The 14,974-nt window shown below is 38.9% G+C and overlaps 1 protein-coding gene across 3 annotated transcripts in view; it reads left to right on the forward strand.

Annotated features, from left to right (window-relative positions):
- The window catches only part of LOC136886368 (eukaryotic translation initiation factor 4H), a 170,575-nt gene that overhangs the window by 65,343 nt on the left and 90,258 nt on the right, over positions 1-14,974 (forward strand). For all 3 annotated transcript variants that reach the window (XR_010861780.2, XM_067159110.2, XM_067159111.2), the window contains exon 5: positions 2,855-3,139. Coding sequence is in view for 2 of the 3 variants with exons in the window: in XM_067159110.2 (XP_067015211.1) it covers positions 2,855-3,139 (285 nt within the window). In the remaining variant the exon portion in view is untranslated. The remainder of the gene's footprint in view (positions 1-2,854; positions 3,140-14,974) is intronic.

Consider the following 14,974-nt stretch of genomic DNA (forward strand, 5'->3'; position numbering starts at 1 on the left):
CTCTGAATGAACTGCGATGTTGTATACAAAGGACTGGGTCTGTAATCAACTATCGGTCTAATGGGGAGGCTGGCTTTATGGAGTTTTGAAAGTGCTCTGGCTGTGGGTAGGCCAGAATTCATGTTAATGAGAAAATTACATTCGTATTCCGTTGATATACAAGATGAAGTTTTTAGTATTTGTTTGAGTTGACAGAGTTTGGCGGTTCTGTTTATTATCTTTATTAATTTGGTTATTATCAAGATTAATGGGAATATCATTATGTAATACTTTAAGGAGGGTTTCTGAATTCTTTTTCGCTTCATATGCAACTTCGTCTTGTATACTGTGTGATAGTTTATTGTTGGCTAATGGCAGTCTCATATTGTCGAGTGTAACCTCCAATTAATTGTCTAAGAGTGTGACCAGAAAATAATGTTAAATAACCCACTGGTCCAAAATAACAGGCTTCTACTACCATTTGTTTTAGAAAGAATGGGACCTACAATAATGCTTGATATTTTCATGGGCCCCCGTGCAACATGTTTTTCTCATGTTTTTCACACCTTTTAATATTCTCCTCTCATCTTTAGAAATGGTAGGTATACTGTAGTTTTCACTGTACCCGCGGATGCACAACGTAAAATGCCTTCAGGTCGGAAAAAATCATATCTACTGTTTCCATATGCCTGTTGAATAGTTTTTATTCATGTATTCAGTAGTATGTTTTCTCGCTTAACACACTGTTTACCCTTGTCCCCTGCAGAAACATCTTAATGAGGTTTTACTGTATATAAAAAAATACGTACCTCTAACTGTAAATATCGATCTTTGAAAAGTTGAAATATTAGAATGGTCTTCACTAAAATTTGTTTGTACATTCCATTATGGTAAACCTCATCATATACAAGGTTTAATTTACTATTTCCAGTTAACAGTTATTGGTAAATCTAACACAAACTTTGCTGAACTTCGAAGATTGAAATGTTCCTCAGCAAACATAAAGAAAAATACAAGACACATGTGGTGGGCATTTTTGCTAGATATGATGTGTCGTCTATGGTGAGGAAAGGGTTAATTTGACTATTTCTAATGTTCCTTTTTGTAATTAACTACGGAAACTGTCCACAAATGACAACACAGACCAGTACGCCAGGAATCATTGGAAATTCAAAAGCAGAGTTATGAAATACAGTGTAATTCTGAAGGTATTAATTGAGGAAATGGGCTTGGCCTTTCGAAGGAATTTTTAAATACAGCAGCATGACATTTAAAAATGGCCATGCACAAAAAAATTATGTTTTTAGACCGTTTTGGCTTAAAAACTTGGTAAGGTCTCCCCGTAACCCATTTTGACCAAGATTTGCAAGCCTGGAAAATAACTTCCTCTATATTCATCAAGACGCCAGCCATGAAAGCCTAAGCTGTTTCTAGTTTGGATTTTTTTGAGCTCTCCTACAAAGGGCACTAGGAAAGTTTTGCAATATGGAAAAACGGTTGGCTGGACACCCCTGTTATGGTGAGGGGTGAAAACCGGTCTAAAAGATAGCAAGGCGCAACATTCACATCAGTTCTTACCAAGCAATGGGATTGAAAGCAAGTTGAGACGTCAGTGTGGTCTAAAGGTGAATATCGTGCAATAATCCGCTACAATTTTGCTCGTGGATTAACTGTTGACCAGTGCCTGGGGAAAATGACTCCTGTGCTGGGGAAAGACTGTCCTCATCGGACAACAATTTTCCGCCGGTACAAAGAGTTCCAGAGGGGAAATTTTGGGGTTGAAGACGATCCTCTTTCTGGGCGCCCGTATGAATCAGTGACAGAGGTAAACATTGAAGCTGTGAGGAAAATGTTGCAGCAAGAGAGGCGGTTGACATATCAGCAGGTAAAAGAGACTCTCCACATCCCTGCACCAGCTATTCATTCAGTTCTACACAACCATCTCCATGTTAGAAAGGTTTGTTCCATTTGGGTGCCCCATTCACTTTCAGAAGAACAAAGGGCACCTTGAGTGAAATGGTGCCGAAAAATGCTAAAACAGTTTGAAACTGGGACTTTGTGTAACGTCAATAGCATCGTTGCAGGTGATGTAACTTGGCTTTATTATTACAATGTCCCAACAAAATCCCAGTACAAGGTGTGGCTGTTTGAAGCTGAGGGTACTCCTGTGACGGTGCGAAAGTCAGGGTCATTGAAGAAAAGGATGATTGCAGTATTCTTTACTAAACGGGGCTCAGGTTGTGCTAGAAACACAAAGGACAGTTACTGAAAAGTGATACCGTGAGACTTGTCTGCCTCAGGTCATCCAGGCTCTTGCATCCCGACAATGCTCCAGCACAACGTCCTAATGTAACAATGGATTTTCTTGCCAGATCAGAGTTGACTGTGCTTGATCACCCTCCATACAGTCCTGATCTTGCCCCCAAGTGACTTTGCATTCTTCCCAGAACTGAAGATGAAGCTGAAAGGGCAGCGTTTTTCATCCGACGAGGAGCTTCTGGCAGCATGGGATCAAGAGTGTGAAAATGTAACCGAAGAAAAGTGGCAGAGTTGGTTCAGTGACTGGTTTCGATGTATGGGAGAAGTGTATTGAGTGTGGTGGAAATTATTTTGAAAAAGTCTAAAGCATTCACTCACATTGCAAAACTTTCCCAGTGCCCTTTGTATCTATATTCTATAGTACGAACAGACTCATTGCCTTAAGGGTAGCATTTATTTAAATTAAATTATATTTCATATTGTAAGAAGAATGATTCATAGACAAAGATGGGCGAGGTTTGTACATCACATCTAGAAACTGACGTTCGTCAATGATAATGAACATATAATGTGCCAAAATTGTATTTTGAATTTCTGCATTTTTCATTGTTTTCAGGTGGAGGCGGTGGGTTCAATGACCGTGGTGGCCGGAGAGGAGGAGGTGGTGGTGGCAGAGATGGCGGAGGTGGTTTTGGTGGTAACAGAGGTAGCTATGGCCACTTTGAAGAAGACGGTGGTGGTGGCGGCGGCGGCGGTGGTCGAGACTGGAATCGAGGCGGTAGGGGTCGAGAAGGAGGAGGACGTGAGGGCCCAGGTAGCGGATTTGGAGGCGGCCGATTGCGGCCGGAAGGTGGAAGAGATCGGAAACCGTTCCCAGAGGAGGTCAAAGAGCCTGCTGCAGGTAAGATACGTCTCTACTCAAAAGGGACAAACAAGTGACAAATCAAGTAATTAATATCCGTTCCCTCTTGTGATTCTGATCTATCGTGTTTTTTGTATTTATGTTCCCACCTTTTTATAGAGGGGGTGTAAAAAAACTCCTGGGCAAAATATCAGGGATGAATTCCTCGTATAGAGAGATGGAAAAAAATATAACAATATGTGTCCGGAAATTCATTATTATGGAGTTATTGGACTTCGTTCGTAATACACTCTAACAAGTCATACTTTCACAATTACATTTGTTAACGTGTGTGACGAATGTCTTTTACCCATTGGCATATTAATTTTCTAGCTCTTCGCATGCCCACGATTAGTATTTAATTTATTAGTTATATTACTCTTTTCCCATTCAGTCTTTAATTTATGAAATGAAAAAATTATAACTCTTACCTTTGGATATTTTGGCATTTCAATAGGTTTCATTTTTCATCTTCTTAGTGCTACTAGCATCCGGCACTGCAACATTAGAGTCATCACTACCAGAATTTTCTAATTCACTGTCAGTTTTCTCGGATCTGTTACTGTTACTATCACCACTGACACTAAATAATTCTTCACAAACTGAAATTACTGACTCGCTTTCATCATCACTTCTGTTCAGAATATCCGGTAGATCACCAATAGCTAACAACTGCCTTTTACGCACCATGCTACTCATCTGCTCACTGTGAATAGAGACAGACTCAACAGGAATAACTTTTCAAGATTGATTATAATGCAAACTGTTAGAGATAATGTAACGCAACTACCATTGCAAGAAAGAGCAAGTCTTCCTGTTTCTGGCGGTATATAATAGAGTTTTGATGAACGTCTGAAATACGCGCTCAAATCTACTCATATCTGCTCCATGGCTTCGTGCCGTCAAGCTGTGTCATTTCAAGGTCAGTTATAATGAGAACTGTTCAAGATAATAGAACACAATCACCATTGCGAGAAAATCAATTCTTCTTTCCAACGGTATATAATACATCAGTGCCATCTCTTGGCAAACGTCTGAAATACATGCTCAAAGCTGCTCGTGTTCAGCTCCACGGCTGCGAGCCGTCAAGCTACATAACGTCCGTATATGTCATTGCCAATGAGTTTAACACATGCTGGAACACACTGTTCAAAATTCAGGCCTCTTCTCATCTTCTCATTGAGTTTTGAACATGCTGAAAAACGCCTGTTGTGGTACACTCTGCCTGATAGGCAACCACAATTCAAACCTGGAGAGTTGCATCATACACTGCTATTGAATACTCCAAATACTTCAAGTATCCTCCAGGAAAACGTCCTCTGGGTTTTAATCAGGAAAGCGTGGGGTGCCAAGTACTAAATTGACCTCTACTTATCCATTGCTCATGATATCGTACATTAATACAACTTAGTTCTCCAGTCTGTCAAAAACATGAAATGTAACACTATATTATACCTATAAACAATGTACATTTACAGGTATGTTATAGTGTTACATTTTGTATTTTCGACAGACTGAAAAACTGTTTTTATTAACACGTTCACTGCGTACTTGTAGAGCATGATATACCCATCAACGTGAGCAAGATATTTGCGTGGAACTCTTTAAAAGTTGTAATAATTAGGCCCGGTTTCATCAACACATGTTAGTACTTAACAAGGTGTTAAATCATTTTAACATACCATTTCAGAAAATTTGCGTTTCATCAACAAATGTTAACATTAACAAATGTTAAACAGCGTATTAAAGTTAACATCAGCCATTTCCAATGTTAAATGGCTAACATTAGCATTTAGCAACCTGTCCCAAAATGGCTGCTGTGAATCGCGCTTTCGAGGCGGAATTGCTCTATTTAGATCTTTTACAAAACAATCCTGATCGAAGAAGAGTTCAGCGACGTAATGACTTTGAAAATTTGACGGATCCGAAATTTCTTCATAGATACAGGTTATCGAAAACAGTCGTTGCTAAGGTTGTTGACGAAATTCAAGTGAGGTTAGAATATCCTACGAAGAGAAACATACCTCTTTCTCCAATGTTGCAGGTACTGATAATATTACGAGTTTTTGCTACTGGTTATTTTCACATAATGGTTGGAGACTATGCTGGAATTTCTAAAGCCACTGCTAGTAGAGTTGTTTGTTGAGTGTCTGCAGCAATAGCAACCATGAGAAGGAGGTATGTAACATTCCCTTCAGTAGAAGAGTGTCAGCAAATTATCCGCGACTTCTATGAAATAAGCCGTTTTCCTGGTGTTTGTTCTACGTGCAATAGATTGCACACCTGGAAGCAATTGGGCCGAAATATATCGTAATCAAAAAGGATATTTCTCTGTTAATGTTCAGGTGATTCGTGAGCCTAACCTCCAAATCAGGGATATACTTGCTAGGTGGTCTGGTTCTGCACACGACAATACAATATTTATAACTCCCATATCGGAGCACACTTTGAAGTGGGACAATTAACGAAGTGATTTTGTTAGGTAACAGCGGATACCCGCTAAAAAAAAAGTATCTGTTAACCCCATTGACCCTCGCGGACTTTACACGCGCCTCGTCCTTTTCTTTTATCGTCAAGCCATCTGTGCGCTTGCACTCAATAACTTATATATATTTAATAACTATACTCCGTACGGCTCTACTTCTAAATTGACGTTTTAGCAGATTTTGGCTCTGTCTGGTGGTTATGCGCTGAAGCATAGACATCCAACCAATCCCAAGCTGCCATTCATATCGATTTATATCGGCAGAGCACGATCTCGAAACCCAGTTGCCAACTCTAATATTTACATTCGCCACGTGGTTAACCTATCTCGCTCAACGTGTTTGGTATTCGGTACGGATCGCGATCTTTTGCATTTTCCTTCAATATTTAGTGTGTTTTTCATATTGTTGGAGGGTCCCAGTGACTCTGAGATCAGTAGTGTTCCCTTTGTAGGCCATAACCTCCTTTCTGTGCCAGCCATTAGCCGTTAGTGATGTGTTATTTCCTCATTCCCTTTTATTGTTAATAATATATTCTCTTTTAGTGCCAGATATTGTTAGAAAGTGTGGTTCTTGTGAATTTGTTTTCAATCCATGTTCATTCGTTTTTCTGACTACTGTGTTACAATTAGAAGGGCTGTTTACCGCGGTCATATTGCATCAGCTGTTCTCGCAGGCGTAGCGCGCTGGCAACAGAGGGAAGGCGATGCTCATTTGTTTTGCGAAACTTCAATTTAGAAGTAAGGCCGTGCGGAGTATAATTCAATTAACAACTCTTTTTCGAAGGAGGAAAAATTAGAACTACGATTCCGTTTCACTTCACGCGCCATATTTTACAGCTGTGCTCAAACAAAAGCGCATCGGAGCGCGCTGTAAAACAGCATGTTCGTACCACTGCCTCCTTGATTCGCACCAGTTCGCAATATTGGGAGAGTTAACAGTCGATTAGTTAACATTTCACAAGAAAAGTTTGATGAAACGCAAGAAACCTAACAAGATGTTAAATTTCTAACTCCGTATTAACTAACTACTTGTTAGTATATATTTAACATGTGTTGATGAAACCGGGCCTTAGAGTTTTGAACATTGGTAGGAAGAGTTATATCGAACTCTTGGACTTATCCCACTCACGCGCCTGGTACGTGACCCGCACGGTGGTTGAAATCGAGACGTAATACTGGTCATCGGGTGGATCACATGCCAGGCGCGTGGGTAGTTTACTGTGCATTATTTACCACAGATAACGAACAAATGCATAAATATTATTACAAACATAAATATGTTCATATTTTCACTTCTTTATTATACAATTTTACGTCACAATGTCTTTATCATTGCAGAACTGCCAACTGCCGAGGCGTTATTTCTTCTTTCGAAGCGCACTATTTATTTGGTGGACCTCGTGATGTTGAAAGAACTGCATTGTCAGCCATCTGAACAAAATATAAATAAAATTATAACATAAGGATCATGACTCAGTCACAAATGATTACTAAAAGTTCTTTCATGGCTCATAAAGGTGATGGAAGAATAAATGACAAACACAAGTTCAGTCCTCTCACTGAACTTATTGCAGTAGTGGAATTTATTTCAAAAGCGGAATCATGCGTAATTCTTTTGAAGTAATAATAAACAGAAAATTCAGTGTCTTATCTTTGAAGAATGATGATGTATGACGAAAACTGCGGAGAGGAAATATGCGGGAAACGGAATAGCATGCGTAAATGTGGCTACGGATGAACCTCCTGGTAGATTGGTCTTACACGATGTGCGGGATGACAAGGAGAGTCTTTCTTACCATTCGGGAAGCCTATAATTCACGTTTCCTAGCACCCGTCCCATAACGCGCTAGGCGCGTTCTCCACATATGCTTATAAACTAGCGCCTAGCGCATGATCCGCACTTATTTAATGTTAAAAATTTCATAACTGGTCCGTATTGAAAAAAGATTTACGGTTAAGAGATGAAAGTATATGATTTTCCACTTGCTCAATACAAATTCAAATGTGATATACACTGAAATGTCACATTTTATTCATAAATATTAGGGACCGGTTTCGGCATATTTATGCCATCATCAGCCTAAAGTTAGATACACAAGGACATAAGTAAATTACATACATGTCATTACACAAATAAACTTTCTACCATATTGGCAATTCATAATAGCGTTGATATTCACACAACCCCGAATGTATAAAACTCAAATATACCTCTTATAAAATTTACGATAAAGGTAAAATGATCCATTTACAGTTCTGTGATATCTATTATCTAGTGATGTTTTGTGTTACAATTGTGTGTGAAACAACAAAAGACGTCTTTCAAAATATTTCTGTCTGAACAGCTTATACATCTAATAAAATTTGGAGTATTGACATTCTTATAGTATTAAAATTTTGGACGTTCTATCACGTAAAAATACTCATGTAAATAAAATTAATAACAGTGTCCAGTATTGTTATATTGTAAAAGAGAACAGCTGTTCGTATTTTAAAGTTTGTTAAAAATAGTTCCTCATTAGAATATAGGTGGTAAGCCAAGTTAAATTGGTCAGCTTCAAGAATCAAATAAATCTTGTTTGAAATATAGCGATAGCTTAGTTGTCAGGTTGCCAGATGATTTTAAGTTGCTAAATCTCAGAAGTAAAAAGAACATGTGAGTTAGTGTGTGGTTAGTACTTGCAGCTTGCTGCCTGATACATCGCTCGCTGTATCCCGCACTAGTTCCTCTTTAGCTTTCTGCCGATATGTGGTGCGTGAGGTCCGTTTTGAATCAAGATCTCTAGAATTCCATTTCACCACCTGATGACATAATGTTTTGTGAACTCATACTCGTCAAACTACGGCCTCAGCCACTCTTTTACAATATAACAATACTGGACACTGTTATTAATTTTATTTACATGAGTATTTTTACGTGATAGAACGTTTAAAATTTTAATACTATAAGAATGTCAATACTCCAAATTTTATTAGATGTATAAGCTGTTCAGACAGAAATATTTTGAAAGACGTCTTTTGTTGTTTCACACACAATTGTAACACAAAACATCACTAGATAATAGATATCACAGAACTATAAATGGATCATTTTACCTTTATCGTAAATTTTATAAGAGGTATATTTGAGAGTTTTATACATTCGGGGTTTTATGTATATCAACGCTATTATGAATTGCCAATATGGTAGAAAGTTTATTTGTGTAATGACATGTATGTAATTTACTTATGTCCTTGTGTATCTAACTTTAGGTTGATGATGGCATAAATATGCCGAAACTGGTCACTAATATTTATGAATAAAATGTGACATTTCAGTGTATATCACATTTGAATTTGTATTGAACAGGTGGAAAATCATATACTTTCATCTCTTAATTGATCCGCACTTAACGTGTTAAAGGAGTCAACACTGAAAAGAAAAAGCTTCCTTCTTAACAATGTACATTAATGTGTTTGCAGGCTCAAAGGCTGAAACTTGTGGGAGCATCATCATGTGTCAAACCTCAAACAAACCTATCAAATGTGGCTGCAACACTATAGCAATCATTTGTAGGTCTTCAAGCCGTATTCAGGTCAACATCAATTTATCCAGTGTGTTTAAGAAGTGTCTCGGATTGAGTTCCAACATGTAAGGCATGTTGAAGTGCTCTACCTTAATAGAAACAGATAACTCAGCAGTTAAACATTTCTGGACCCTTATTGCTGACCTATTACATTAGTTTCTTCTCTATATAAGCAATTCACTCCTAAAGTTTTGTTCAAGGGTTTAGTTGCACTGGGTATATTACTTGAATTCTGTACTTATTCAGTGTAATTAAAAATGTAAGATCTTCCCTAGTGTAGTTTATGTTTTATACTTTGTGATTTAAGAATATGTCAAGCCAGTAGTTCTCATGAAAATTAAATTTCCCACCTCCATGCTACTCATTCTTCAGTATTCTTGAAAATTGCCAATTGTTGAAGATTGTCTGTGAATATTATCAAGTTAGATAGTACAGTGTATATGGATGTGATTGTACAGCCTTTACTTTCCAGAGTTAGAACTTCCAGATCATTTTCATCAGTGAAGGCTGTTGATATAACCTGTATGTCCCATTGGACAAACATAACACTTCCGTATTTGTGATGGGTTCTTTCGATAGCCAGTCGCATTCCATTTATTCTCTGTCTACACATTTCATAGCTTCTATGAGTCTCCTGTATGCACAGTACATCGCTCTTGGTTTTCCTGCACAAATCTTGTAGAAGTTCCTCCTTTGGTTGTGATATACCTTCTATATTCACTGAGATGACGATTAACTGTGGTCCTGAAAAGGACCAAGATGATGTTTCGGTTATGAAAGGATTAGCTGGTGATTTTGCCCTTACCCAAGGAACACCCGTTTGCATCTTAACTCTTAAGTGGGTCGCAATCTTCTGGGAGACGCCCACCTGCTGCAGGCACATAGTGCTTCTTAGCAATGGCTGAGATCTGGGAAGAGCTGCCTGAGGACATCTGAGGTGCTTACTGTCTTACTAGAGAAGGCAAGACTGGAGCTGTGGAAGGAGAGGACCCCTCACCTCTGTGGATGGATGCTAGCAGCAGAGCAGTTGCCGCCTGAACATAATGAACGCTGGCTGGTGTGGAAGTCCCTGAACAGGCTATGAGCAGGAGTGGGAAGATCCAGGGATAACTTGAAGAAATGGGGGTTCAGCGCAAGCGTTAACACGGTGTGAATGTGGAAAAAAACAAACCACTAGCCACATGCTTCAGTACCCTCTGTACTCAACTTCCTGCACAGATCTCCAACAAGCCACTCAGAGTGCATTGGACATTGCAAAATACTGGGCATGTGTAATGTGATCTCACATGTTATGTTTTGTGTACAGTGAAACCTCATTGTGTTCCTCATTAACACGTTCTCCCGCTTAGCACGTCCCGATTCTTATTGTATTAAATCTACATAAAAATACTTCACTTATCACGTCAAAAATTTTCACTATTACCGCTTAGTATGATCACATTTTTCGTGTTATCCCTTTGTGAAAGGAACGTGATTTCCAACTCGGGTAAAGAGCCCTCGCCACAGTTGCATGATACGGCCTTGAATTGCTGAACTTCACAGGATAAGTTGCAACTTCAGACAGCAGGCCATTAGCCTCAGGAATCTTCAGTTTTGCTTGCCAGTTAGCAGGGAGATTGCTGAATAACACATTGAGTCTGTTTGTGCTTGTCACTTTCCATTCAGAAATGAGAAATTTATTTTGTGTTGAGTGGTACAGTGAAGGGTAGAGAACATTTGTCGCCTGATAGCCTACATCTGGATTAGCAACATAATCGTATGAAGTGTGAGGTGCATATTTGTCTTGTGACAGCTTAGTTGTGGACTCGGAAAAAGTCGTGAAATTCCTTATTAATGAAGACAAGATTAAAATCTATCAGAAAGTGGACTGGCATCCGCATCTTTAAGCGCGCAGAAGTAGCGTGAATGTTAAAACTCACACCTTCAAGTTTTGACTCAATTATTCAAGTTGGTCGAATCGAAGAGTTGTCAATTCAAAATGGCAGCCGAAGTTCCAGTCGCACATGGTTGAGGTCGAGTGTAACCTCCAATTCATTGTCTAAGTGTGTGACCAGAAAATAATGTTTAATAACCCACTGGTCCTAAATAAAAATCATCTACCATTTGTTTTAGAAAGAGTGTGATCTGCAATAATACTTTGGTATTTTTATAGGCCGCCCCTTGAAAATGTTTTCATATTTGTTGTCTGGTGTTTTTGACACCTTTCAGTGCCCTGTTATTTTATAATCCCCAGTGGAAAAGGTTTTCATATTTTTTCTCTCATGTTTTTCACACCTTTTAATATTCTCCACTCACCTTTAGAAATGGTAGAAATACAAGGCGTGTTTTTTAAGTAAGGTCCTTTTGAAAATAAATACACAATGAAAGGTTATTTCAAAAAAGTAAATTTATTTCAGAAAGTACATACTTCTCTCTATTTTTCAACATAGTTGCCAAGTTTGTTCAAACGCTTATCATACCTCGTAACCAATTTTAAAATGCCCTATTCATAGAAACTTGCCCTCCTGCTCCGATAACCTAGAGTTCACTGCTCTTTTCATGTCGTCGTCATTGTAATGGTTGCCACTGAGGTGATGTTTGAGGTGGAGGAACAGATGGTAATCGCTCGGCGCAAGATCAGGCAGCCAAAACTGTCCAATAAATCGCAGGTCTGACCTGCAGTGAGAGGTCTTGCATTGTCATGGAGAAGGACAATTCCATTTGTCAGCATGCCGCGTCTTTTGTTTTAATCGCTCTGCGTAGCTTTCTCAGGGTTTGGCAGTATGCTTCTGCATTGATAGTGGTTTCTCGTTGCATGAAGTCTGCCAACAAAACACCATGCCTATCCCAAAACACCGACACTATGATTTTGCGTTGGGACAGAGTCTGTTTGGCCTTCACCTTTCCAGGCGAGTGTGTGTGTCTCCTCCATTCCATGCTCTGTTGCTTCGATTCAGGCGTGATATGCGAAACCCTTGTTTCGTCTCCAGTTACGATCTGACTCAAGAAACCATCACCTTCTTCGTCATAACGAGTCAAGAACTTCATCGCACACTCAAATCTTTGGTTTTTGTGGTCCTCTGTTAGGAGTTTCGGGATCCAACAGGAGCACAGTTTCCTAAACTTTAGGTGTTCAGAAACAATGTTGTAAAGCACTGATCTCAACACATCAGGAAATTCGTTTGAGATGCCTGTTATTGTGAAGCACCTGTTCTCACGAATCTTTGCTTCAGCTGAAGCCACCAAATTGTCTGTAATCAAAGGGCGACCGGAGCAGTCCTCATCATGGACGTTATCACGGCCATCTTTGAATTGTTGTACCTACTTAAGCACTTTGCTTTCACTCGTGACAGTATCACCGTACACTTCGCAAATCTGTCGATGAATTTCTGCAGCAGACAGGTTCCTTGCTGACAAAAACCATATCACTGACCGAATCTCACACGCGGTGGGCGAGTTGATGTCTTAAACATTTTGAAAACTCAGAACAGAACCGTACAGGTTAGCTACAGACCTGAAACTGAGCACAGTTTTTCCCGAGGCATGCCGGTACACGACGCACATGCTCGTTGCGATATGCACGCAAACTACTAGTGTCTAACGGACCTTACTTAAAAAACACGCTTCGTAATTTTGACTACGCCCGCGGATACACAATGTAAAATGCCATCATGTTGGGAAAAAGAATGTATCTAGTGTTTCCATATCCCTCTTGGATAGTTATTATTTGTGCATTCAGTAGGACGTTTTCTCACATAACACGTTCTTTTAGCTTGTCCCCTGTAGAGTAACGAGGTTTTACTGTACTTTAAACTGACTTGTACATTAACTGTAAATTTGCATGTTTTTGGCTTCAGAATTATAGTAATAATAATAATAATAATAATAATAATAATAATAATAATAATAATAATAGTGTAAAATCTACGTAGATGTTTAAGTGTAGATAAATCCTGTGCCTTGTTGGATTTCTCCTTCCATTATCACTTAGTAATTAAACTGTTTGCATCTTCTGGCTCTATGGCTTCCATTCTTCCACCTGTGTGTGTTAGGTAGCTAGCAGACACTGGAGTTGGCAAGACTGATTTTCTGCAAATTCTCTCTTTTGATTGAGGTGTTGCCTATCATCGAAAGTATGAAGTATATTTCTATCTTGTTTTCCTATTCTTGAAGCAACTAAGTATCACCAACATGGCTAAGCATGAGTGTGGGGTAACTGTAATACTCAGGGAAGTAAATTTATTTGCAGGTCTTAGGTCTTGCAGGTATTAGACGTTAACATGTGTGTTTTACAAAACTCAAGCTTTTAAACCAGAGAGAGTTATTAGGTGCGGTTTGTACCAAAATCTTCCAAATCGTCTCAATAGTGCAGGAAAAATCTTGCATTTCTTGAAAAGTCAACGGAAATATATTTATTTTCAAGATCAAATCATTAAATGATCACTCCAATAGTTGCGGGCGAAGGCTTACCCTAACCTGCAACACATTCGTTACTTAAAAGGTTGCTAAGCGACTGACACTTCCATTAAAGGTACTACCTGTCAAGCCAGAGAGTATACACTTTGTCTGATGATGGAAGAATACTATTCTCTGCTAGATACTCTTTGATTCTCTGATCTTACCCAGTTTCTGAATATACTCAACAGATGGCAGAGGATTCCTAATAACTTACATGCTGCTAAGAGTAAACAGTCTACGTACGCACGGACGGGAAGCATTCTGTATGACCATTACCCGTAATAAAGCACAGGGACAGCCTCTTGAAAAAGTGGGTGGCTACTTACCCGAACAAGTATTCAGTCACGGCCAATTGTAGGTTGCACTATCTCGGGCAAGTTCGTTTGAAAATGTTAAGATCCAGATACGCCCGAATGGTCGAAGCACAGAGAACATTGCATGGAAAAAAGTGTTATAAACTAAATTACGAATGAATCGGTCATTCTGTACCTGTATTAAATGTTCATAAAACCATTGGAAAGGGCAAGCAAAACAATATGACTAAGACAGGCATATTAAGACGAGTTATCTGACCTATTTATGAGGAATGCTGCGGAGCAGCTCGGGTCCACTAGTTTACAGGAAAACCGCATTACTAACATAATTTCCCCCCTTTTTCTACTTTTTTCCGACCTCGTAAATGGGGAGGAAAAATTATTTGGATCTAAATTTAAAATGGTAATAAGAAAATCGAACATAATTATCTTACTTAAGTTACAAAATTTATTTAAACCTAAAAGAGTACAAAATAATTGAAAATATGTATTGTAACACAATTAATTGTAATAAAATATTAAGGCAATAATACGTTCCCTAGCAATAATTATACGGAAACCATCGTCTTTTAATGTCACGTGAGAATTCGCTGAAGATAGGAGCCAGATACCTGAAATAAATTAGAATACTGCATTAAGGTAAAGTCTATAAAATTGCCTACTGTAATATGTATTTCACTTCAAAGTAATACACTTACCATTTCATCCATCGTCACTTTCCTTCGAAGTCGCCTGCGATGAATCACTCCCATTCTCTTCCATCTCCCAGATGCAGTCATCTTCATTTCCATCGAGTTCGTTGGGAAAGTGAGTTGTCTTGAAACTTTTCACATTAATGTCTTGTGAAATCAGTCCTCAAGCACGAACAATCCACTCACATATAAATTCTATTGAAGGCCTCTTGATCTTCCCGATAGGCATCAGAGTATGAGAACCTCCCGTCATCCATTCCGATTATACCTGCCACACCTTGTCTTTGAATGGCCTTTTTATGCTTATATCAAGAGGCTGCAAGAGTGATGTCAAGCCACCA

Source organism: Anabrus simplex, chromosome X (assembly GCF_040414725.1).
Source record: "Anabrus simplex isolate iqAnaSimp1 chromosome X, ASM4041472v1, whole genome shotgun sequence".
In the NCBI taxonomy this organism is placed as follows: domain Eukaryota; kingdom Metazoa; phylum Arthropoda; class Insecta; order Orthoptera; family Tettigoniidae; genus Anabrus; species Anabrus simplex.